The sequence below is a fragment of the Sebastes umbrosus genome, chromosome 1, assembly GCF_015220745.1.
Source record: "Sebastes umbrosus isolate fSebUmb1 chromosome 1, fSebUmb1.pri, whole genome shotgun sequence".
Taxonomy (NCBI): Eukaryota; Metazoa; Chordata; class Actinopteri; order Perciformes; family Sebastidae; genus Sebastes; species Sebastes umbrosus.
In genome coordinates, this window is record NC_051269.1 from 8,062,198 (window position 1) to 8,086,142 (window position 23,945).

A 23,945-nucleotide genomic window follows, 5' to 3' on the forward strand; every position below is an offset into this window, starting at 1 on the left:
GAGATACCTGTTCATCTGATATCCGTCGAGTTTGTAGTTGTTGTACTCTGCTGAAGTCATCTTCAGCCAGAGGGTCTTCAAGCTGACTCTGTCCTCTCCCCCGGCCAGACCCTCTGCCACGTCCACGTCCACGTCCACGTCCACGTCCACTAGCTCGCCCTCTTCCTCTTCCTCTTGCTCGTCCATTCGTAGCCGGCTGCTCCAGGACATAGTCAGGATCTGACTCGACGGTGCTCTGTTAGTAATAGATATGTAACAAATGTAAAATTACCATTTCCATTATGAATAACATGGTCATGGTTTTATTTATTTTCAGATGTGTAAAGTTATCTATACAGACTAAAAACAGTAAACTTAGAAAGATAGCATTACTGAAACTTGAAGAAGCAACTGGCCGTTGGCTAACGTTAGCCAGCTGGCTATGATATAGATTGAATAAAACATTGGGCTACGTTGTTTCTAAAGTTTAGCTCGTCATTTCGTCTAGAAAATAAACAATTGCTTTTATTCGGTCTATAAACGAAACACTTCAAATGCAGCAAAGTCTTACACTACTTTAGCTTTTGTTGACGTCGGTCTCTAGCGTTATTTTACACTAAGCATAAATACTGTCTGTTGTCATATGTTCAAAGTTGTCCGTGGTAGCTAAATGTGGTCTGTGACAAAGTATTTTTCTCACCTGTGACTCAGCCATGGTAACTGTTGATGTCGTTAGAAGATGATGTTACCATGGTAACTGTTGATGTCGTTAGAAGATGATGTTACCATGGTAACTGTTGATGTCGTTAGAAGGTAATGTGTAGCTCGCTGCGGTAGCCTCCTCAGATGTAGCGAGCACCTATGAAGCGCGTGCATATGCCCGTTCTCGTGTGGGGGGAGGGGCTTCGGACAGAGAGGGGAGAGCGGAGAGAGGAGAGGAGAGAGCAGCTCGAGGGGATGCAGGATTTTGCGTTTTCCGGATTTCACTGCAGCTTTAAGATTGAAAGAAAAGGCAAGCTGGCTCATCTCACTCGTAAAAGAAAGGAGATTGAAAATCTCAAGAAAGATAAAGTTAATGCTGAAATAATTAAAGATGAAGCATTATTTATCTTTTGGAAGTTCTTTAGAGAATTTAAAGAGCTTAATGCAGAAATATGAACTCTTCTAGAAGACGAAGATAAAGAAGAGGAGCAGTGTAACTGGTACATGCCCAAATGTGTGGACTTTGAGAACTTTGTTCAGGAAACAGAGGACTGGATTGAAAAGATTAAGAGACATCCTGAAGAAGAGAATGATGATGGCAATAAATATGAGGATGATGATGACATAAAGCCAAGTGATAGCATCTCAGAGGTCATCAGTCGCACATCCAAGAGAAGCTCCGTGCTTAGCCATGCATCACAAGCATCCAGTGCAAGTTCTGCTCGTTTGAAGCTGCAGGCAGAGCGGGAAGAGCTGTTAGCACGTGCTGCCTTTCTTAAGAAACGTCAAGACATTGAGATGGAAGAAACACGCTTAAAGGCGCGCAAAGAGCAAGTGGAGCTAGATGCCAAGATTGCTGCATCAGACACCAAAATAAAGGTGTATGCAGATTATGAAGATGGTCAAGATGGCATGAATGAATATTACGAGTCAAAAAGCAAGTACAAAGTGGGTTTAAAGGACATGTATGTTAAAGATGAAGATGGTGAGACACAAGTGAGTTTCCCAGCACCTGTAGGCCCAAAGCACCCAGCTCAGACTGCTAATGATCATCACAGAGCTTCGCCTCTTAAAGCAGCCAGGTCAGCAGTACCTCCCCCTCAGAGAGCAGCTAGTTCAACAGTACCTCCAGACCCTTCACAGCAAGCAGGTTCCTCTGATGGCATCTCCAAAATAATGCAGCGCCAGAATGAGATAACAGAAATGCTAGTCAAGCAGCAAAACATGTCACAACTCCCACAGAGAGATGTTCCAACTTTCTCAGGAGATCCACTCAGCTACCGTTCGTTTATAAGGGCATTCGAAGAGACTATTGAGAACAAGACTGCTAGTGCACAAGATAGGTTGTTCTACCTGCAGCAGTTCACAAGTGGAGAACCTCTTAACCTTGTTCGTAGTTGTGAACACATGTGGCCAGATGAAGGTTACAGAGAAGCTAGGAGGCTCCTTCAACAACAGTATGGAGATGAACTGCGAATTGCCACAGCCTTGATGAATAAAGCTCTTGAATGGCCTCAGATAAAATCAGAAGACAGGAAAGCATTAAATGCATATGCTTTGTTCCTGATAGGATGTCGAAACACTATGAGTGATGTGGATTACATGGATGAGATGGACAACCCTAGCAATATGAAGACTGTCATCTCAAAACTCCCCTTCAAACTAAAAGAACGGTGGAGAAATCGAGCATATGAAATCCAAACAAAAACAGGAAGAAGAGCCAGGTTTTCCGACCTGGTGGATTTCATCAACTGGCAAGCAAAGGTCAGCAACGACCCACTTTTTGGAGATATTTTGGATGTCAGCGTAGAAGGAAAGGGGAAGCCTAAGATAAACATTAAGACAAGTAACCCCAAGAGCATCAGTTTTGCTACAAGTGTCTCTCCGGCTGGAAGACACAGTGGTGCTCAACAACCACAAGAGAAGAAGTATGGTTCAGCCAAACTATCTGATGTTTTCCAAAAACCCTGCATGTACTGTCATAAAAGCCACACCTTGGAGTTTTGTGAGAAGATAAAAGAACAGACTCCCAAAGACAGAATCAAATTCTTAACATCACAAGGACTCTGTTTTGGATGCCTCACACCAGGTCACATGAGTAAATATTGTCGTAAGAGAATGCAATGCCAGGAGTGTTCAGGAAAACACCCAAGCATTTTGCATGTTGTGAAGGAATTCCCAGTTCTGTCCGAAAAGGATGAAAATAGGAATACAGAAACTACTAACGCGGTCACAAGCGCCTTCGTAGGAACAGAACATGAAAGCAGCAGAGACACTGGGGCAGGTAATGGAGAAAATATCCTTTCCATAGTACCAGTGAAAATAAAGTCCAAAAGAAGTGACAAGGTGATCCAGGTCTATGCGTTTTTAGACCAAGGAAGCACAGCAACCTTCTGTACCGGGCAGCAGCTTAACCTCCGAGGAAGGAAAGCGGAACTCTTACTCACTACTATGGCATCAGAAAAGAAGGTGAGCACTCACGTTCTGTCAGATCTGGAAGTATGCAGCCTGGAAGGGAAGAATTACATAGACCTTCCGCAGGCGTTCACTCAACCAAGTATACCAGTGAAAAAAGACAACATTCCTCTTCAGAAAGATGTGGATCGATGGCCTTATCTGCATGAAGTTCGCATCTCGCATATCGAAGCAGAAGTCGGCTTGCTTATTGGTACTGATGCCTTTAAAGCCATGGAGCCCCAGCAGATAATAAACAGCAGATGTGATGGGCCGTATGCAGTGAAGACTCCTCTTGGATGGGTCATCAACGGTCCACTCAGAGGCACCACTACAGCCAACCTAGAAATGGTGAGTCACTCAGTCAATCGCATTTCAGTATCCAATGTGGAAAACCTGTTGACTCAGCTGTACAATGCAGACTTCCCAGAGAGAGGATACGATGATAAGACTGAGATGTCACAGGAGGACCGTCAGTTCCTTGACTCAGTGAAAGGATCAACACAGCTAGTTGATGGTCACTACTGCATCGGACTACCACTGAAAGACGAAGACTTAAAAATGCCTGATAACAGATCTTTAGCCGAGCAGCGCCTTACAAGCCTCATAATGGGAAAAATCGTCAAGATAATGCCAGACTCGAAAGGAACCGTCCGCAGTGTCTGTGTTCAGACGAAGACAAGCACATTGGAGAGACCCATAACTAAGATATGCCTCTTGGAGGAGGCATTGTGAAGATCAAAAGAGACTGAATAAGTTAAAGACATTTATCTGTTTAGGTTAAAGCAAATATGTATCTTTAAAACCTGAAAAAAGGATTTATAGTTTGTTGTATAAGTATTAGTATTAGTATTGTATAAGTGGACAATGTCTCGAAGCATTTATGTTTGATAATTGATATGCTAACAGCCTAGTCAATTAGGGGCAGGTTATGTTAGAGCCATTTGTTCAGTAGAAATATCTGTGGTTAATTTACATTTTGTTTTATTTGCTTGAGATAAATAACTCTGTAGTTTCACTGCAGTGTGCTCAATAAGGACCAAGTGTGACTGCAGCCAGTCCTGTATTCTGATTGGGCGAAAGCTAAATTGTGCTGCATGTGCTCTTTAAACGATTCAGTTGAAGCCATGGAGCCTGGAGAGCACACTAGTCTTTGACCGTGCTTAATATACCGTGCTTAATATTACTGTTCTTACCTTTTTACTGCTTATGTTTTTGATATTTTGTTACCATTTTTGTATTTGAAGACTGAAGAAAGATTTTCAGTAAACGGTTGAAATGAAGAACATGGACTACGGAGTTTTATTGAAACACGCGTCAACTACATGCTTGGACTCTATAGCTTAAGTGGGCATCTTTAAGAAATAGACGGAGCCACACTTACAACGTGGCTGATTTGCAGTCTAATAATACTAACTAGAAAATGCATTTCCTGCTGAAAATGCGTGGGAATGCTGACAGCTGAAAGGACCTGCAGGATCTCTGTTCTAGTCAGCTGCTCGATAGCGGTGTTTTAGTTTTAGTCTTTTCAAGTTATATTGAGTGTAGGGAGCCTTCCTTTAGGCCTGCTGTCATTAAATAGTCATTTCTTGTGTTTGAAAGTGCTTCTGTCTCCACATATTGACTGCTGAACACTTGGAGATTCTCTCGACTTGGACCACAAGAGGTCAGGAGTGCTCAGTTTTAAAGTGGTCTGAGGATGTTAATCCACCAATCTGACAGCCTGAACTCATTCAGTCAAAGTCCAAGCCAAGCTTTCACATCTAGCTGTTAGTCTGAAGGACATGAATGTCATCAGGACACTGAGCCATATCACAGTCAGATGCTGAACTAGCGTTCCTGAACCTCGTCATCGCTGTCATTACTGTGAATGCTCATTTTGATCCAGAGACTTCTGTAGAACATGTGACCGATGGACAGTAGTTCAGACACTGCAGTGAGCTTAATGGAGATCGTCTGACCTCTTGACCTCTAGTAGAAGACGTTGCATGGTGTGAAGGACAGCAAACGGCCGTATTGTTGTCATGTGATTGAACGTGCATCAGTAATTAAATTTGGCACAGATGTAGGTTTATATGTTATGAAAAGATATAGATATCGGGGCGCTGCCAATTTGGCCATTTTCCAAAATGGCCGCAAATTAGGCGTTAAATATTCCAAAACGTTGCAGAAAACTGATTTTATGACTCGTGATGATTTCCAAGGTGAGTTCAAGCTGATTAGATCAGATGTCAGAAGATCACAGACATGATTTTATTTACCTCTATCTTTAAAGGGTACTTTTTAAAAGCTTGAAAAACAAATATAAGGAGAATGGTAACTTCAGGGTCAAAACTTAACTCCCATGCCTTCATGACAAGATAAGATAAGATAAGATATACTTTAATTGTATATACTCCGTCCAACTGCAGTTACAAACACTAAATTAAAACAACATCAACAACAATAATAAACGATTCCACACAAGACAGGGAAACAGTTTCACAGAAACAGATGTTTCAACACATACACAGTCCACGTCCATAACGGCAGATACTAAAACACACACCATGGCAGGTATTGCACCGAGGTAGTGCACTGCACCGTCTACCGGCTTGTCCATATTGCACATACAATACCCCAATATTACACAGATGCAACATATTGCACTGTCCCTATTTAACATATTGCACTGCAGCTTTATGTTACGAATTGTTGAAAGGTTTAATCGACATCGGCAAGAATGAATGTTTGTAACGGTTCAATCTGCTCCGTGGGACTCTATATCTCCTGCCGGAAGGTAAAAGTTGGTACTCCTGATGTAAGATGTGAGTTGGGTCTGACACAGTTTTCTGTGCCTGTCTGATGACAGACTGCTCATAAAGCATCTGGAGGGGAGGGTGGTTTTTGACCCCCATAATCTTCATAGCAGTCTGCACCAGGCAAGAAATCTGTGACCTCAACTGCATGGTCAGGTTACCGTACCCAGCATCTAAAAAGGTCACTGTGCCCCCTCAAACAACTGGTGAGTGAAACATCCACATTTAGTCTTTATTAATTTAAATTATAGTTATGAAGAAATCAGTCAGACTGTTAGATTAATGTGTTGTTTAACTCCCTGTTTACTTTATCTTGGCACCCGTGTGTGTGCACATTTTGACCCTGGCACGAGCAAGACGCAGGGCGTGCCTGAGGAGTTATCTGTAGCCTACAGTACCTCCTCATTTCAAAACAGAAACCATAATAAGGTGGCAGCTGGCTGGAGAAGATCACTAGACAACAACCTACTTGCTCTTGGCCATATCGTATGTTATTTCCAGTAAATATCACAAATAAAACGTGTGTTTTCTGATAGAAAAAAAAAAGGTACGACCGTAGGAAGATAACATATTATTAAGTACTACTAACCCATCTTTGAGGTGGTTATGTCTTCAGCTCCAGTCTGTAAGTGGCAGTATGTATACACCTCTCTGTCAATTTATTTCTTTCATGAAACATGATAATGTTAAAGATACACTTAATAAAGGCTATATGAGGTGAAATAAAAATGCCCCCCCTGTCAAAGCTGATTGCCCGTCCGCCTCTAACACTCTGGCGCCGACCCTGACCGTACCATGCCGTGATGCCATATCTAATAATGCTTTCCAAGACAGCCCGGTAGAAAAGTGACATGATCTTCTGCTCCACTCCATAGAACCTGAGTCTGCGTATAAAGTTGAAGTTTGGAGCAGAGGTTTCCAACATGTACCTTCCAGCTGAGAGTGTTGTCGATGTGGACCCCTAAATACCTGTATGAACAGACCTGTGTGATAGATGTATTTAAATAGATAGAATGACAACCAATAGCAGTAAAACTGACAGAGGTAACGCTGGATACATTTCTTGGTCACCAGTAACCTCTAATCACAGTTAAAGTGGTTGTATTGCTAACTAGCCGTGATATCGGCCCAACTAAAGGAGAAAATCATCATCAATTGCTTCTGCTGCTTTTGTTCTCTCTCCATTCAGTCCTGTTGCTAGTGAAACAGGTCGATAAGGTTGCTTTCACTCATAACCCGTTTGGTTCCCTGAAAAGGTGGGTCTCGGTCCGCCTCCATGCGGACTCTGGTGCAGTTTGTTTATGTGATTTTAACATGATTTCAAAAGCTAAACTAATAAATCCATCTGCTGATTGTGAAATCTGTTCAGGAAGTGATCTTATTGATCTGTATTTAAGGCCATGTATAGAAGCACGCCAGCGAGGAGGTTTTCCCTGATTAACAGGTCAAAAGCAGTTAAACCCACCGATCGTAAGGTCGGCGGTTCGATCCCCGGCTGCTCCGGTCACATGTCGATGTGTCCATGAGCAAGACACTTAATCCTAAATTAGCCATCGGTGTGTGACCGAGTATTTAGATTAGATCCTAGTTGGCACCTTGCATGGCAGCCTCTGCCATCAGTGTGTGAATGTGTGTGTGAATGCTGACATGTATTGTAAAGCGCTTTGAGTGGTCTGAAGACTAGAAAAGTGCTATATAAATGCAAGTCCATTTACCATTAACCATTTACTTTACATAAAAAAAGTGTGACAGCGATCTCACAGTAATACACCCCATGCACGTGTCCGTGCGCTCCCCGACGTTTTCACTATGCATTCACACCAATCATCTGAAAGCGTGTAAAGGGGCTTTTGTACAGTCCTGTCTCTACTATTATTCATCATAACGTGGCTGATTTGCAGTCTAATAATACTAACTAGAAAATGCATTTCCTGCTGAAAATGCGTGGGAATGCTGACAGCTGAAAGGACCTGCAGGATCTCTGTTCTAGTCAGCTGCTCGATAGCGGTGTTTTAGTTTTAGTCTTTTCAAGTTATATTGAGTGTAGGGAGCCTTCCTTTAGGCCTGTTTTCATTTGGTGTTTCCCCTCTCCCTTTGAATCGCTTGCGATTTTTGTGGTTATCCTTCAGGAGTAACTTTAAGATTCCCCTGGGGCCTCATGTATAAACGGTGCGCACGTACTAAAATGTTGCGTACGCTGTGTTTCACGCTGACGCCGGGATGTATAAAAGTCAACGTGACGTGAGAATGTGCGACCATGCCGTAAATTCTAGACCAGTCGTGAAAATGTGCGGGCCGTCCTCCAAACTCTGTCATCTGGCAGTGTCAAACTACAAAGTACTGAAACTCGCTAAATGCGTAAAAATATTTTTTCCACTCAACTTACTGAGCTATATTTATGATGTGGGATCCAAAAAAACCCCACATATTTCTTTACTAGTTTGCGCATAATATTTAACATCAGAGAGGCACAACAAAAACACATTTAAACTTATTTCCCAGAGATGACATGCCTTAACCACCGTGTCAAAACCAAAATCACGTGCTGCACAATGTGGCAGACCAACATGCTGTGTCTGTGCTCCAGAGGAGCTACAGATGGATGAACCGGACCCTGGCACACCTAACAATGAGCCAAAAGCAGCAGCTTTACAGCGCCGTTTAGATGCGACACACAGAATGTAAAGCAACGAGGTGAGTCGAGACAAACATTTATTTTTCAACAAGGTCTTTTAATATATAACTTATCCCACCAAGAACCTCATTCATTCTTTTTAATTCGTTGCATATATATTCTTCATTGTATTGACAATCTCTCTCTGTGACTCACAGCACAGCGTTAGTGAGGACACGGCCAGACCGCCGCCCCTCAGCAGTCGAGGCTCGGGCGCAGCTGACCGTGCGCCTTCAGGAGCGCACGGTCAGCTGCTGTGGAGACGCGTTGCATTTGTTACTGATTCCTGATGAAAGACCATCAAATAAAATGTTTTCTAGCTTCCACCTCAGTAACAAACATTTCAATTTCACACTCTGTGAAATTCTTCTTTTTGTTCCTTTTCCAGCGTGATTTGCCATCGTTATTTGGACAATAGGTGACAGCATGGAGCGTGTTTATAGTCATTTGCATAGTTATTAATGGGAGGAGACAAGGCGGACCAAGTGGCACGTGCAGCTGCGCTCAATTTCACGTTCATTGAGATGTATAAAGGAAAGGTACGCAGGAACAGGCGTACGCACAGTTTTATACATGTGGAAATTTCTGTGCGTACGTACTTTTCCAATTTTGTTAGTACGCCATCTTCCAGTGTGAAAGCTGCGCAGTCTTTTATACATGAGGCCCCTGGTCCGCAATTGCGACCCTCTCCCTGTCCCCCTGATGGTTAACTTAACGGAAAATGTCCTGGGGTCTCATTTATAACCGTTGCGTACGCACAAAACGGGGCCTGAAATGTGCGTACGCCACTTCCCACGCAATAGTTGTGATCTATAAAAACAAACTTGACGGGAGAATGTGCGCACCGGTACGGAAACTTTGACCCGTGCGTACGCATATTATGGAGGCACCGAGGCAGGGGAAACTGGAGACGCAGATGAATTGAAGCCAGACTGTAGACATTAAATGTCATTATACGTATAATGATGCCTCTCACACATTTAACTTCACTTCATACTTATATCCACTTTATCATAAACATTTAAAACAGCAGTGTTCTTTTTGCTAGTGAGCCATAACTATTACATAAGCACCTTACAAATGTAAAAGATCAACACAAATCTCAAAGCAAATTCCGCTCAATATCTCATCAGCGCTGTCTCACCATCATGTCCCCCCCTCCACCACCGGAGCTCAGAGGAGATCTGAGAGGAGAGGACCGGACTTCCGAGAGTCGCAGTCAGCTGTGGAGCAGCTGATGAAATCATCATCATCGGTTGTAGAAATCCAAGATTATATCAAATAGCATTAAAGAATGGCAGAACAGAGCGCCAATAGTTTTAATAATATCTACTAATAGTGTGCAGATATCACCAAGTACCATATTAGTTTTCATAAAGTTGTTGTGTAAAATCGCTGCAGTAAACATGATGTAACCCTCTGGGAAAACCAGTTGTTTCTAAAACATTTAGAGATATTTCCCTCACTGAAAATTCCTTTTATTTAATAAATAACCACATTCTATATTTCATTCAGAAATTAATTTATCATTGTTTATTTTATTTCCGTTTTTGCTCAGAGTTTTAACTTTAACAAACTTTAACAAATAAGCTCATTGGTTCAAAGTGAAATAACTGTTGCTATTGGTGTCAAACATTCCAAGTGGGAGTGCAATCAGCCCGGTGTTGTTTAACATAATGATAAATGATATATTTGAAAATTTAGATGGATGCATCAAATCAGCGATATATGCAGATGATGGGGCAATATGGATGAGGGGAAGAAATGTGCCATATGTGATGGAAAATATAAGGAAAGCAATAGGGAAAGTGGAGAAATGGTCATATGAGTGGGGATTCAAAATGTCAACAAATAAAACATGTTATATGATATTTACAAAAAAGAGAAACATTAATACTGAGAATTTAACATTATATGGTCAGTTGATGGAGAGGGTGAATGAATACAAATATCTGGGTCTATGGCTAGACAGTAAATATACATGGCATGTTCATATAAAACATCTGGAAACAAAATGCAAAAAAGTAATAAATAATAAACTACGAGCTGTGGCTGGATGTAACTGGGGGGCAGATAAACAGTCATTGATTGACATATATAGGGCGATCATGAGATCAACAATAGATTATGGTTGTATAGTTTATGAAGCAGCAACAAAGACATCATTACAAAAAGTGGATAGAGTAGAGTGTAGAGCATTACGGTTATGTATCGGAGCTATCAAGTCAACACCCGTTAATGCAGTATTAATTGAAGCAGGAGAGACTACACTGGAATTAAGAAGAGAGAAATTAGCTCTAGCATACTGGGTCAGGTTAAAAGGAAGTGGAGAAGAAAATCCTACAAAGGTAACATTACAAAACTGTTGGGAATACTCTAAGTTTCAAGGATATGGATTTGGATGGACAATGGAAGAAAAAGTGCGGACATATGGATTAGAGGCCTTAGAGTTCACCAGGTCGACACCAGTAAGCAGCGTACCCCCCTGGCTGCTCCCAGAAGTTAAAATAGACATGAGTATCATGGAAAAGAAAAGGGAATGGCAAGTAAATGAAGTGGGAGTTAAAACAAGTGTATACCTAAGGAACAGCTATAATAATTATCTCAAAATATATACAGATGGATCCAAAAATAAACAGGAGTGTGTGGGAGTTGGTATATATATTCCAGAATTTAAAATATCTATTTCCAAAAGACTTTCAGACCAGGTATCAGTGTACACAGCAGAAATAGTGGCAATCATCATTGCAATGCAGTGGGTGGAGGAGGTCAGACCTGACAGAGTGGTGATATGCACGGATTCAAAAGCTGTTTTGGAAAGTATACATTCAACAAAAGCTGTAAGGCAAGATCTAATCATTGAACTGTACTATAGCTTGCTAAGACTACACAGAGGGGGTATAGATGTATTATTCTGTTGGGTTCCAGCACACGAGGGGGTGAAAGGAAATGAGTTTGCAGATAAACTAGCAAAAAGTTCACTGCAAAAAGACATTACAGTACCAGTTTTACTTGGGAAAGGAGAAGGAAAAGCTGTGATTAAAAGGAAAGGAGTGGAGATATGGCAGAAAAGATGGGAGGAGGACCAGAAAGGAAGGAGATATTTCAAAATACAAAAGTCGGTCATAACAAAGACGTATAAAGAAAGGAACAGAAGGGAAGAAATCATCATAACAAGACTCAGACTGGATCACACTGGTCTTAATGGCACGTTGGCTTTAATGGGGAAAAGGAACAGTGACAAGTGTGGGGGTTGTGGTGATGAAGAAAATGTGGAGCAGCATATCCTAATTCATTGTAAAAAGTTTGAGGCTGAAAGAAAAAGACTACAGGACCAAGTCAGAGAGGAGGGACGGGACTGGGATCTGATGGGGATACTGGGAACAGAGGGTGAGGGGGCTGAAGGCACCAGGAAGGCATTATTAATGTTCTTAAGAGACACAGGATTGGTGGATAGAAGTTAAGAGTAGGAGTAAAGAGCAAATGACATGATGTTACACACTCTTGTACAGTAGGTGGCGGTATGCACCTTAAAGTTGGTTGCGATCCGCCAGAAACCGAGAGAAGAAGAAGAAGAAGAAACATCCCAAGTCCCGCCTCCTCACTCAGGTGAGAGACGCAGTGGAGTGTGGGAAACACGGAGATTGATGAGAGAGCAGCGGAGAAGCTGGATTTACAGAGTGATATTATTACTACTTATACTTGATATACTACTGAACAGAGAGAAGTAAAACTATATCTGAGCCAGTAAGAGCTCCGTCACCTATTGAAGCGACCTGAGAACATCTGAGAGCATCGTTTTATTCTTTTCTTCTCTCGGTGCGTTCCAAACATTAAAGCAGCCGCCGCACATGGCATCACGAGTCAAATGCTCTGAGCTGGCATAGTGAAATGTTTTGCCACTGAGCTGTATTCTAAAATGATATTTTGTATTTCTTTGGTGATAGAGGCAGAAAGAGATATGTGTGTGTAATATGTGTGTGTTATTTACATTGTGTGGACAGAGAGGGATTATGTAGCTGAAGTTCATGGGTTATGAGATTAGCTTGATTCTGTTCATCCCTGTGCTGCTTGTGTGCATCAACGCAAGGTGTCAGTGTTGTGACAGGGAAAGTATTCACATTGCCTTACTCACAATATTCACATATAGTGAGTATTTAATGTTTAAACTGTAGGTTGTTTGCATAATAATCTACAACTCAAATGGGTTCACATATTAAATAGTCATTTAATAGTGTTGTTTACACTTTACTATTGAGTGGTTTATAATAATAGTGAGGTTGACATATTTCATATGTTAATATTACGATGCAAGTTAATATTGTGATGCAACAGTTATCCTACATTCATGGGTTAAGCATTGAAAAGTTGTATTATATGTTGATATTGATCAAATTAAACTGTACAGTTAAGAGCTTGGATAGATTTGCATATATTGCTATATAAGCCGTGTTATTTTACACAGGCTAGGTTTTCTGGATACCCTTGAACTCCGGATTTGGATTGGAATCTCTCCCTGACGAGGGGGATGGCGAGCTACCCGTGCTGAGCACCTGGATTGAGGAGCGCTTTCAACTTTCATCTGCCTTGCTGTCAGTGTGGTAGGACTGTGGGGAAGGACCTCAAAAGACAATTGGATCTGAACATTTTATTTTGGGGATTACTTTTATTTTTTAGGGTGCACCCAGTTCAATGTACATTTCAAACTGAACAAAACTGAATGTCGGCAGTAATTGTGAATTTATTCTGTGTCAATACAATAATTTCCCCTTAAACTTAATTCTGTGTTCTGCTTACTCATTGTGGTGTCCGATTCCTGTTCATTACTCCTCTCTACGAATCTAGGTTATACTAGTCCAGTGTATACTTATTCATCAGGTGGGTTACAATGACATGACTTATTAATTTATTTATGGTTTATTAGATAGGGACAGATACAGTATACATATAGACAAAATGAAAATGGCTATCCGATGCAACTATCAGACTGTCTCCAGTGCGCCACCGCGCTGCGCCACTCTGCTTCCTCCAGTCACCTCCAAACAGCACATCTTCACCAGTATGGATTGTGTAAATTAACAAAGTGTGTAAATGAAGCCAGTGACAGCTCTCACACAATCGTTACACTCCATATCGGCATTATCATTATCAGTCCTAATCATAATGCAGGACAAGTTCACTATAAAAACTTAAATAATAAATAAATAAATATAAATAGTGTACACCTGTCAAACTTCCTTTTTTCTAATGATATCCAGGTGGGGGATATTACTGATTGTCTCGATCATTTTAAGTGAATGGATCAGTGTGATTGCTGTAAAGATATAAACACAGCGGTGAGACTCGGAACATGCTGCATGGTGCTGGTGGATATACCGTCACTGTGAGGACTACGTGACGTGAATGAGAGAATCAGGAGGTAACGAGTGTTCAGAGTCCTCTTCACCTACAAACACCTCCATCTATGTGTCAGAAAAACTCCTTTTCTTGGTCTTCCTCTCGGGAGTTGCCGTGATTCACCGTAAAGAACCACTGATCAACAGGCTCATTCACATGCAGAAACATTCATGAGGTGCTTTGCATCGACCATTTATGGTTGAATGTGGGCGTGTAGTGGGCGGAATATGAGGCGGATCCACATGCGCACATTTCCAGGTGGACTGTGATTTATAAAGGGAACATTGCGTGCAGGTGTGCGTACGCACAGTTTTATAAGTCTGATTTTTTTTTGGCGCACGCCATTTTTAGACTTTTATGCACACGTACATTTTTAGTATGGATCCTACGTACTGTTTTATAAAAGAGACCCCTGGTAATTTTCTGCCAGGACATTTTCTGTTTTTCTTCAGATGTTTTTTCTTAGAGTGTGGTGGCTGATCAGCGCAAGACCTACGAAAAATATGAAAATGTTCTAAAATGTCCCGTGGTACCAGTCCATCTATCCCCTCATTCACAAACGTTCAGGGGAACCACCCTATGTTTTCCCTGACAATGCAACATTATTTTTCATACTGCCTGCCTGAATATACCTGTATTCTCCCTCCGTCTGAAACGCTGCGCAAAACCAAGCAAACCAACAACATGCGCATTTTAATCGCGTCCAAAACATTCAAATTTGTGGATCCCAAAGTGTAAACAATGTGCTGGAATATGGCAATGGAATATTTAATTGGATTTCTTTTGGTCAAACTTTGCCTCCAGCAACCCGCTTCCTCAGTTATTGTATCATGCCGCAACCCGGCCAGCGTTTGCTGTTATACAATAGTATATACATGTTTTTAAAGTGCTATTGCATATCAAAAAAATAAAACAAAATAATGAATCCTACTGGAGTTGGCACCTCGCCGTGGTGGAGAAGCTTGTGTGTCTCTTTAACCCTGTATTTCAGACTGATCTAAGTTTCCTTATAAGTTCAACCAAGTCAGCTTGGTCACAGGTTAGAGACCGGACAAATATCAGCTCCTTTGCTCAGATTTGAAGGCCATTGCAAAAATAAAACATTGTCATATGAACCTGAAGTGCGTACTCCAACTAAAAAGCTCTCATGTCACCTCTGTCAGTTTTACTGCTAGCAATACAACCCAAAGTTCTACCAAAGTTCAGCATCACTTTAACTGTGATTAGAGGTTACTGGTGACCAATAAAAGTATCCAGCGTTATCTCTGTCAGTTTTACTGCTTTATTGGTTGTCATTCTACCATGAAGGCATGGGGGTGAAGTTTGACCCTGAAGTGACCATGCTCCTATTATTTGGTTTTCACGTTTTTCTCAGGTTAAAAGCTTTTAAAAAGTACCCTTTAAAAATGAGGAGGTAAAAAAATAATTTCTGTGATCTTCTGACATCTGATCTCATCAGCTTGAACGCACCTTGGAAATCATCAAGAGTTGTAAAATCAGTTTTCTGCAACTTTTTGGAAAGTGGCTGCCGTGTCCGTCAGGGGCCGAATTGGCAGCGCCCGATATCTATATCTTTTTGTGACATATAAACCTACATCTGTGCCAAATGTGTTGCTTTTATCGCGAAATGCACAATTGTTATGAATATTTCAGCTTAGCTGCCCCGCTGTTACATGAGATTTAGATTTATTTTTTTCATTTCTTTTCTGTAAATCTTTTAATCTGGAAAGAACTTTGTACTTAAGTTTGACAAGTGTTATATAAATTATTATTATTATTACTACACTAGTTGCTTAGGTTACTTATCTCTACTTTCTTATGTAAAATGAAAAATTAAGCAGTAAAACAATGGCTTATGAGATTTCTTAAAAACAATCTCTGCAGCCTCAGGAGTGTGTGTAATGTGTCACTAGCCTGTCTGTAAACGGCTGCCCGTACAGCGGTCCGTTGCCCACACCGGGTTCCTGTCCCGGGTGAGGAAGAGTTTATGAGAAATGTGGAGCCATCACCAAAGCCTGAGGAGCCAAGAAATATTTTACAGCTGAAAACTGAAATGTTTTCAAATGTGGAGCAGGTTTGAACCGAGGCTCCGTTTGTAAATGACGAAACATACTGTGCGTTCCAAAACCCATTCTACCATACTACTTAGTATGACAGAAAAAAAGATTTCTTATGTCCCAATACATAGTATGTCAAATGCAGTGTGCCAAAAATACCAGGATGTCCCACTACATCTGGTCACATTTTACAGTATGAAAGCCAGCATGCTTTTCTGGCTGTTCTGACCCACAATCCTCTGCACAGCAGATATATTGTATTCATACTGCATGCAACAGTACGTACTTTGTAAGGGCAGCTGCAGTGTACTAGAAGTAAAAAGGAAAAGTATGTGATTTGGGACGTAGTCAGTCGTGCTGCTCCTCGTCCTGGAATGATTCATAGCTTGATAACCCGGTCCTCTTATTTCCTTGTTCCCTCCCCTTCAGATCGACAGTTTGAAGGTGGGTGTAACCAACATAACACATGATGATTACATCAGAGCTCAAACTAGTGTCGGTTCTCAGGAAGTGAAACTCAGACAGTCGTTGCTACTGAGAGGTGAAATGGCGCAGAAAGGAGTTCAGCTGGACCAGGAAGCAATCTCTTGTTCGATCTGTCTGGATCTACTGAAGGATCCGGTGACTACTTCCTGTGGACACAGCTACTGCATGAACTGTATTAAAAGCTTCTGGGATGGAGAGGATGAGAAGAAGATCTACAGCTGCCCTCAGTGTAGGCAGACCTTCACACAGAGGCCTGTCCTGCTGAAAAACACCATGTTAGCAGTTTTAGTGGAGGAACTGAAGAAGACTGGACTCCAAGCTGCTCCTGCTGATCACTGTTATGCTGGACCTGAAGATGTGGCCTGTGATGTCTGCACTGGGAGGAAACTGAAAGCCTTCAAGTCCTGTCTGGTGTGTCTGGCCTCTTACTGTGAGAAACACCTCCAACGTCATTATGACTCAGCTCCGTTAAAGAAACACAAGCTGGTGGAGCCCTCCAAGAAGCTCCAGGAGAACATCTGCTCTCGTCACGACGAGGTGATGAAGATGTTCTGTCGTACTGATCAGCAGTGTATCTGTTATCTCTGCTCTGTGGATGAACATAAAGGCCACGACACCGTCTCAGCTGCAGCAGAAAGGACCGAGAGGCAGAGAGAGCTGGAGGTGAGTCGACTCAACATCCAGCAGAGGATCCAGGACAGAGAGAAAGATGTGAAGCTGCTCCAACAGGAGGTGGAGGCTGTCAATCGCTCTGCTGATAAAGCAGTGGAGGACAGCGAGAAGATCTTCACCGAGCTGATCCGTCTCATGGAGAAAAGAAGCTGTGATGTGAAGCAGCAGGTCAGATCCCAGCAGAAAAGTGAAGTGAGTCGAGTCAAAGAGCTTCAGGAGAAGCTGGAGCAGGAGATCACTGAGCTGAAGAGGAGAGACGCTGAGATGAAGCTGCTGTCACACACAGAGGATCACAACCAGTTTCTTCTTAACTACCCCTCACTGTCACCACTCACTGAATCTACATCCAGCATCAATATCCGTCCTCTGAGCTACTTTGAGGACGTGACGGCGGCTGTGTCAGAAGTCAGAGATAAACTACAGGACGTTCTGAGAGAGAAATGGACAAACGTCTCACAGACAGTGACTGAAGTGGATGTTTTACTGTCACAACCAGAGCCCAAGACCAGAGCTGGATTCTTACAATATTCACGAGAAATCACACTGGATCCAAACACAGTAAACACATGGCTGTTATTATCTGAGGGGAACAGAAAAGCAACATTTATGAGACAACATCAGTCTTATTCTAGACACCCAGACAGATTCACTGGATGTATTCAGGTCCTGAGTAGAGAGAATCTGACTGGACGTTGTTACTGGGAGGTGGAGAGGAGAGGGAGAGGAGTTAATGTAGCAGTCGCATACAAGAGTATCAGGAGAGCAGAGGGGGGGTCGAATGAACGTTTCTTTGGACACAATGATAAATCTTGGGCGTTAGATTGTAACCAAAACAGTTATAGCTTTCGGTACAACGATGTCCAAACCCCCGTCTCAGGTCCTCAGTCCTCCAGAGTAGGAGTGTACCTGGATCACAGTGCAGGTATTCTGTCCTTCTACAGCGTCTCTGAAACCATGACTCTCCTCCACAGAGTCCAGACCACATTCACTGAGCCTCTCTATGCTGGACTTTGGCTTTATGGTTATTATGATGTCACTGCTGAGTTGTGTAAACTGAAATAGACAGAAGTCATTTAAGGGTTAAATTCAGTGTTTTAACTCTTAAACTTCTCTGGTGTCCATCATTGTTGCTGCAGAGCTGATTTGTGTCTGGACCGCAGAGGACCAGCCCTACAAACACTAAAGTGTGTCACTGCCTGACTGACTGAGTGATGAAGTTACAGGATTCATCAGCGACTGTTGCAGGTTCCTCATTGGTTGTTGCTCTTTCTAAATGAAAAGCTGGAGAACAGTTCAGTGTTTATGTTTTCTGGGGATTGTGTCAGCGGTTCATTGAATCATTACATCGTGCTGTTGTTGTGCATGTGCTATTGTTTATAGTAGTTTAAGTTACGTTACGTTGTGCTTCGTATTGTGTTACCACCGTGCATTCACACCAAGCAGGAAGCACATTAGCAAGCCACACGTCGCTACTGCGGTATGAACCCAAAATAAACACACTGTGCTGTGATTTAATATCAATAAACGGATCAAAATGATGCCGAAATAACGACATTATGATGTTGATTAGTAAAAAGACTGAATTCATGCTTTGTCGGGTCTGTCCGCAACACAGCAAGCAAACAACTTTTAAAATGCTTGTTTTCTGAACGGAGTCCGGATCGATCAGTGCCAGGCTATGCTAACATTGTAGCTGCTCCATCAACACTCCATCTAGGAATAAACACGCAGCAACAACATCAGTGATGACATCAACTTTGTAAGTATGTATATATTGTTACACACCACTTATATGATGAATGCTTTTGATACACATGCTTTAATAAAAAGCTGAAATACTTTTAACCTGCAGACTGTATGTCATGATGATACATTTACACCTTGTATAAAATGTATAATATACTGACTAGTACATGTCACCATTTACTATTACTGAATGCAATTTGCTTCATTATAAGTTGTCTTTCAATCAAACATTAAGATATAAGTGGAAAAAAACTGTTCATAAAACATGATAGACATGACCACTGATTATTTGTGTAACAATTTAGCCACAAATTCACATCCTGACCAGATACGGTCCAGACAGATACTAAGATGTTCAATGAAACTGTAATTATCATGATCATAATCAATAAGGAAATCATTATTCTCTGTTACATCGCTGAGATTCTGCTCAAACAAACTGATTGTGTGGATGAAAATGAATCTGTACGTGAAATCATTGAACAAGAGTCATTTAGCAGACTTTACTGATGGGATGTGTGAACAAACTGAAGGTTTCTATAATCAATAAACAAGAATGAACTAAGTCTTTTCTTGTCTTTTTTCCAGGGTATCATACAAAGCTGATGGAGTAAATGTGACTAGGAGAGAATAACTGAGGCAGTTTTCCTCCTGAAACACCACAAAGTCCAGTGTTCATGTTTAGAGTCAGTCAGTCTCTGTTAAAAACAATCTAAAAAAAGATTAAAACTAAAAGGTAACATCACTTATTAGTTGTGACATGAGGATTTTGTTATCATAGTTATTGAACACAATCACAAGTTCATATATTGAATACAAATTCCAACTTCTTTCCCCACATACTGATAGAAGAACGCTCTTTTTCTCCACTTCAGCTCGTATTATTCCTCTGACGATACGCTCAACACTTGTTTCTAGACCGTGTTCAGAACGTTTTATTTTCACTTGGCTTGTTGTCTCCTCTGTATAACCACAGCTGTGGTGCTTTGGTGATTCTCTGAGCAACCTGGAGAGCACACAAACGGGACTATTGTTTGTTCTTTATTCAAACCGTATCATGCAGCTTTAAACACAACAACTGTTGTGGATTTATGGCTTTTTAAACTGTTTTGGATACATGAACGAAACCGTCTTGCCACATGGACTCTACATCTCTTTCTTTACATATTTACATCTCTTTCTTTGTGTGCATTTATTTTGTTCGTTGCAATACATGAGATTGATTTAAAGTGTGTATTGATCAAATCTCTTGGATTTTTGTGTAAGATGCATTACAAGAGCCACAATGAGGTGGATCACCAGACGCCACTGATTACTTCCAGAGTGAAGACAGGTGGAGCTACAGCTGACACAGATGACGGCCTGATTACTGAAGGATGCAATCGTCCAATAGGACACTTCGTGTGTGTGTGTGTGTGTGTGTGTGTGTGTGTGTGTGTGCGTGTGCGTGTGTGTGTCTGGCAAAGCTGTATATAAAGTTGTTTCTGACACTCGCGTCTGTTTGACGTTGGTGTCGGCAGAGATGTTGGTTTTTGATTCAGTTTAACACTCTTTGACTAAAGACAACAACATAGAAAGAGTCAAGTCTATGTAGTGTTCTCCTTTTCCAGTTTGTTCAGAGCTCCAAAGCCTCAGACACATATCTGTTGGGGTGAAAGAGCTTCTTCGTTTCATGATCTGAGCAAAGAAAAAAGCACATGCTTAAAATGCTGTTAGATAACTGGAAGTTTGGGGAATTTCTTCCTACTACTTTTTCTTTTTAACAAATATACAATAATAGAGAGAATCTTGTAGTTCAGGCTTTTCTTCTCCATAAAACACCAGACTTTGAGAAAACTTAATAACACTTTTTTACCATGATGACTACTGTGGGTTGTCAGGCTGATGACGACTGAAATTGGTGGACACATTTGAGCTTCAGATGTCCTACAGAACCTCTGTCTTTCCTTGAATCTAAACTTGTTAATACAATATATTGTATTACCCCAAGTGATGCTGTCCAGGTCTTGACCAGGGAGGTTTTATAGAGGAAACTTGATAACAAAAAAAAGAACTCACATCTGTGTCTTTAATTATTAGGGTGTCTTTAGGGTGTCTCGGTGGTGTGTAGGTCTTGGTAGTGTGTAGGTCTGGGTAGTGTGTAGGTCTGGGTTGACCCTCACCTTTTACCATCTTAGGTTTATGGCATTTCACATTCTTCCTGTTTTTGATCCTGTAATGAATGAAAGGTCTCTCTCTCTCTCTCTCTCTCTCTCTCTCTCTCTCTCTCTCTCTCTCTCCAGCAGCGACTTCAACTATTCTGTTTGTCTGAGCTGTTGATATGAAAAGGTAAGCTGTTCCAGAGGTTAGCGGCGGAGGACTAAATTTAGGTTTTACTTGCATTTTGCACATCAGAATCTGATTCTAGCTAGCTCTAATGCTCGGGCAGCTTTATATGAAGAGCGTAGGATACGGTGTGTGTGCGTTGGCGTGCTGGAGGATCACACGTGGGCCAATTGTTTGGTCACCGTATCTTGCGGCTCGAGGAACGAGGAAACTGGTGCTTCATGTGTGAAGTAGTTGGCTGTACGTGGCGGAGAAGGAGCTCTGTTGCCACTGCTGTTTTTGTCCCTTAGATAGTTATTTTATTTTTCCTATTTCTGGTTATTAAGTTATTTAATAAGTTATTTTTGGTTGTATTGGGCTTTTGTATGTTGATTTATTTTTAATAATCTGTTTACTCGTTTACCTCTAACTTCTGCATTTGTTATTTGTGTGTTTTGCTTTTGTTAATTTGATTCTTTCTTTTTGTTTAAAGTGGTGGCCCAACACCAACATAGGTTTCTTGCTGTAATAGTGGAGAGGGCATTTATCTAGTTTATCTGTAAACCAGCTGTTGTGGAGGTAATCGGGAAGTGAACATTCCTAGCTCTCTGCCAGTTAACAGGACGGTTGGGTTGCTATATCCTTGCAGGTGGTTGGTCAGTGGGTGGAGGGATTCTTCTTGTGTTGGGGTTCTTATTGCATGTGGCTTGCTGTGTCCTCCTAACCCCTGTGTGCTCTTTACCTTGCAGTGTGAGTGGAAGTAACTGTGTGTTTCTCCAACTACTGGTGGTGGTGAACTGTTCTGCATTTCCTCTCCCCTCACTCCATTCCTCCTGTGGGTTTCCCTGGCACCCTTCCTCCTGTACTGGTAAGGTTAGTGGTGTAGTGACATTTTTAAAAACATTTGAACTCTATTTTTGTAATAAAGGACATTATTTTTCTAGCCTGGCCTCTCTTGCAGCTTTTATCATTGCAGCAACTAATCACCATTTTTGAATTTAAATAAAAGTTATTTGATTTTGAAACTTGAAACTCACGTCTCTGCCCCGTCTCTTTATCAAGGAACTTGTGTAATTTGGTTGGGTTATTCTCTGGGTGAAATTCCCAGAGTGGCGTTGTCGGGTTGTAATAGCCTGGGTTTCTGCTAAGTGCCCGGGTTACATAATAATTATGCATTTTGTAATGGAGTTATTAAAACAGATTGCTCCGTCCTGGCCGAACAGTCACCGTCGGTGCAGAGAAGGCGTCATGGTCTCAGTGGTCACGCTGTCCTGCAGCTGAGTAGAGCCTCACTTCTGGATATTTTGCGCATGCTTACTTTGAGGAATTGATGTAAGCACAAATTCTCAATTCATATTTGAGTTGTGACATACATCTTTCAAAATGATTTCCTTAAATTTGAATAACATAGTTTAAGATAAAATGTGCATGTTAGAGCCATTTGTTCAGTAGAAATATCTGTGGTTAATTTACATTTTGTTTTATTTGCTTTAGATAAATAACTCTGTAGTTTCACTGCAGTGTGCTCAATAAGGACCAATTGTGACTGCAGCCAGTCCTGTATTCTGATTGGGCGAAAGCTAAATTGTGCTGCATGTGCTCTTTAAACGATTCAGTTGAAGCCATGGAGCCTGGAGAGCACACTAGTCTTTGACCGTGCTTAATATACCGTGCTTAATATTACTGTTCTTGCTTTTTTACTGCTTATGTTTTTGATATTTTGTTACCATTTTTGTATTTGAAGACTAAAGAAAGATTTTCAGTAAACGGTTGTAATGAAGAACATGGACTACGGAGTTTTATTGAAACACGCGTCAACTACATGCTTGGATTCTATAGCTTAAGTGGGCATCTAAAGAAATAGACGGAGCCACACTTACATTAGTCAAAGACTATGCTCGTTAAGGAAACGAAGCATATGGATGGACCCCTTGTAAAGAGACGTGGATTATGGACATAATTCTTCACGTAACAAGGATATAAGAGCCACGTTGATTTTCATCGCTGTGCACTAAAGGAAAGTGAGTACATGAAGATCTCAGTCTACAATGTCCTTACATTCTGGAGCCATGTTCAATTAAGCCTCAAGCCGTTTTGCAACTAAGTTAGTGGTCATTCTTTGAAGTGCACATGTTAAAACTCTTGAAAACGTCTGTGGACATATTGTGGAAGAGTGAGAAGCTGTCGTTTTGAAGAAAACAAGACAGTTTGTGTGCATTAAACCTTGGCAAGAGTGACGCCGTAGATAATGGAAGTTGCAGAAAACGGCCAGAAGAGGGAGTCAAAGCCCACGGCAAAGGCTGTGGAAGAAAAACTGAACAGGCTTAAGAATGAAAGAAAAGGCAAGCTGGCTCATCTCACTCGTAAAAGAAGGGAGATTGAAAATCTCAAGAAAGATAAAGTTAATAATGAAATAATTAAAGATGAAGCATTATTTATCTTTTGGAAGTTCTTTAGAGAATTTAAAGAGCTTAATGCAGAAATATGAACTCTTCTAGAAGACGAAGATAAAGAAGAGGAGCAGTGTAACTGGTACATGCCCAAATGTGTGGACTTTGAGAACTTTGTTCAGGAAACAGAGGACTGGATTGAAAAGATTAAGAGACATCCTGAAGAAGAGAATGGTGATGGCAATAAATATGAGGATGATGATGACATAAAGCCAAGTGATAGCAT

At 41.3% G+C, this 23,945-nt stretch overlaps 2 protein-coding genes across 3 annotated transcripts in view; one reads left to right on the forward strand and one right to left on the reverse strand.

Moving 5' to 3' along the window:
- Positions 1-23,945, reverse strand: part of LOC119486943 (ral GTPase-activating protein subunit beta-like) — a 592,951-nt gene that overhangs the window by 220,536 nt on the left and 348,470 nt on the right. The window lies entirely within an intron of this gene.
- LOC119487056 (tripartite motif-containing protein 16-like) lies at positions 16,471-18,281 on the forward strand. Its single transcript, XM_037767713.1, has one exon. The coding sequence runs from the start codon at positions 16,608-16,610 to the stop codon at positions 18,279-18,281; it is 1,674 nt and encodes a 557-aa protein (XP_037623641.1). The 5' UTR covers positions 16,471-16,607.

Coding starts and splice junctions, on each gene's coding strand:
- LOC119487056 (XM_037767713.1), top strand. CDS start 16,608: ATGGCGCAGAAAGGAGTTCAGCTGGACCAGGAAGCAATCTCTTGTTCG.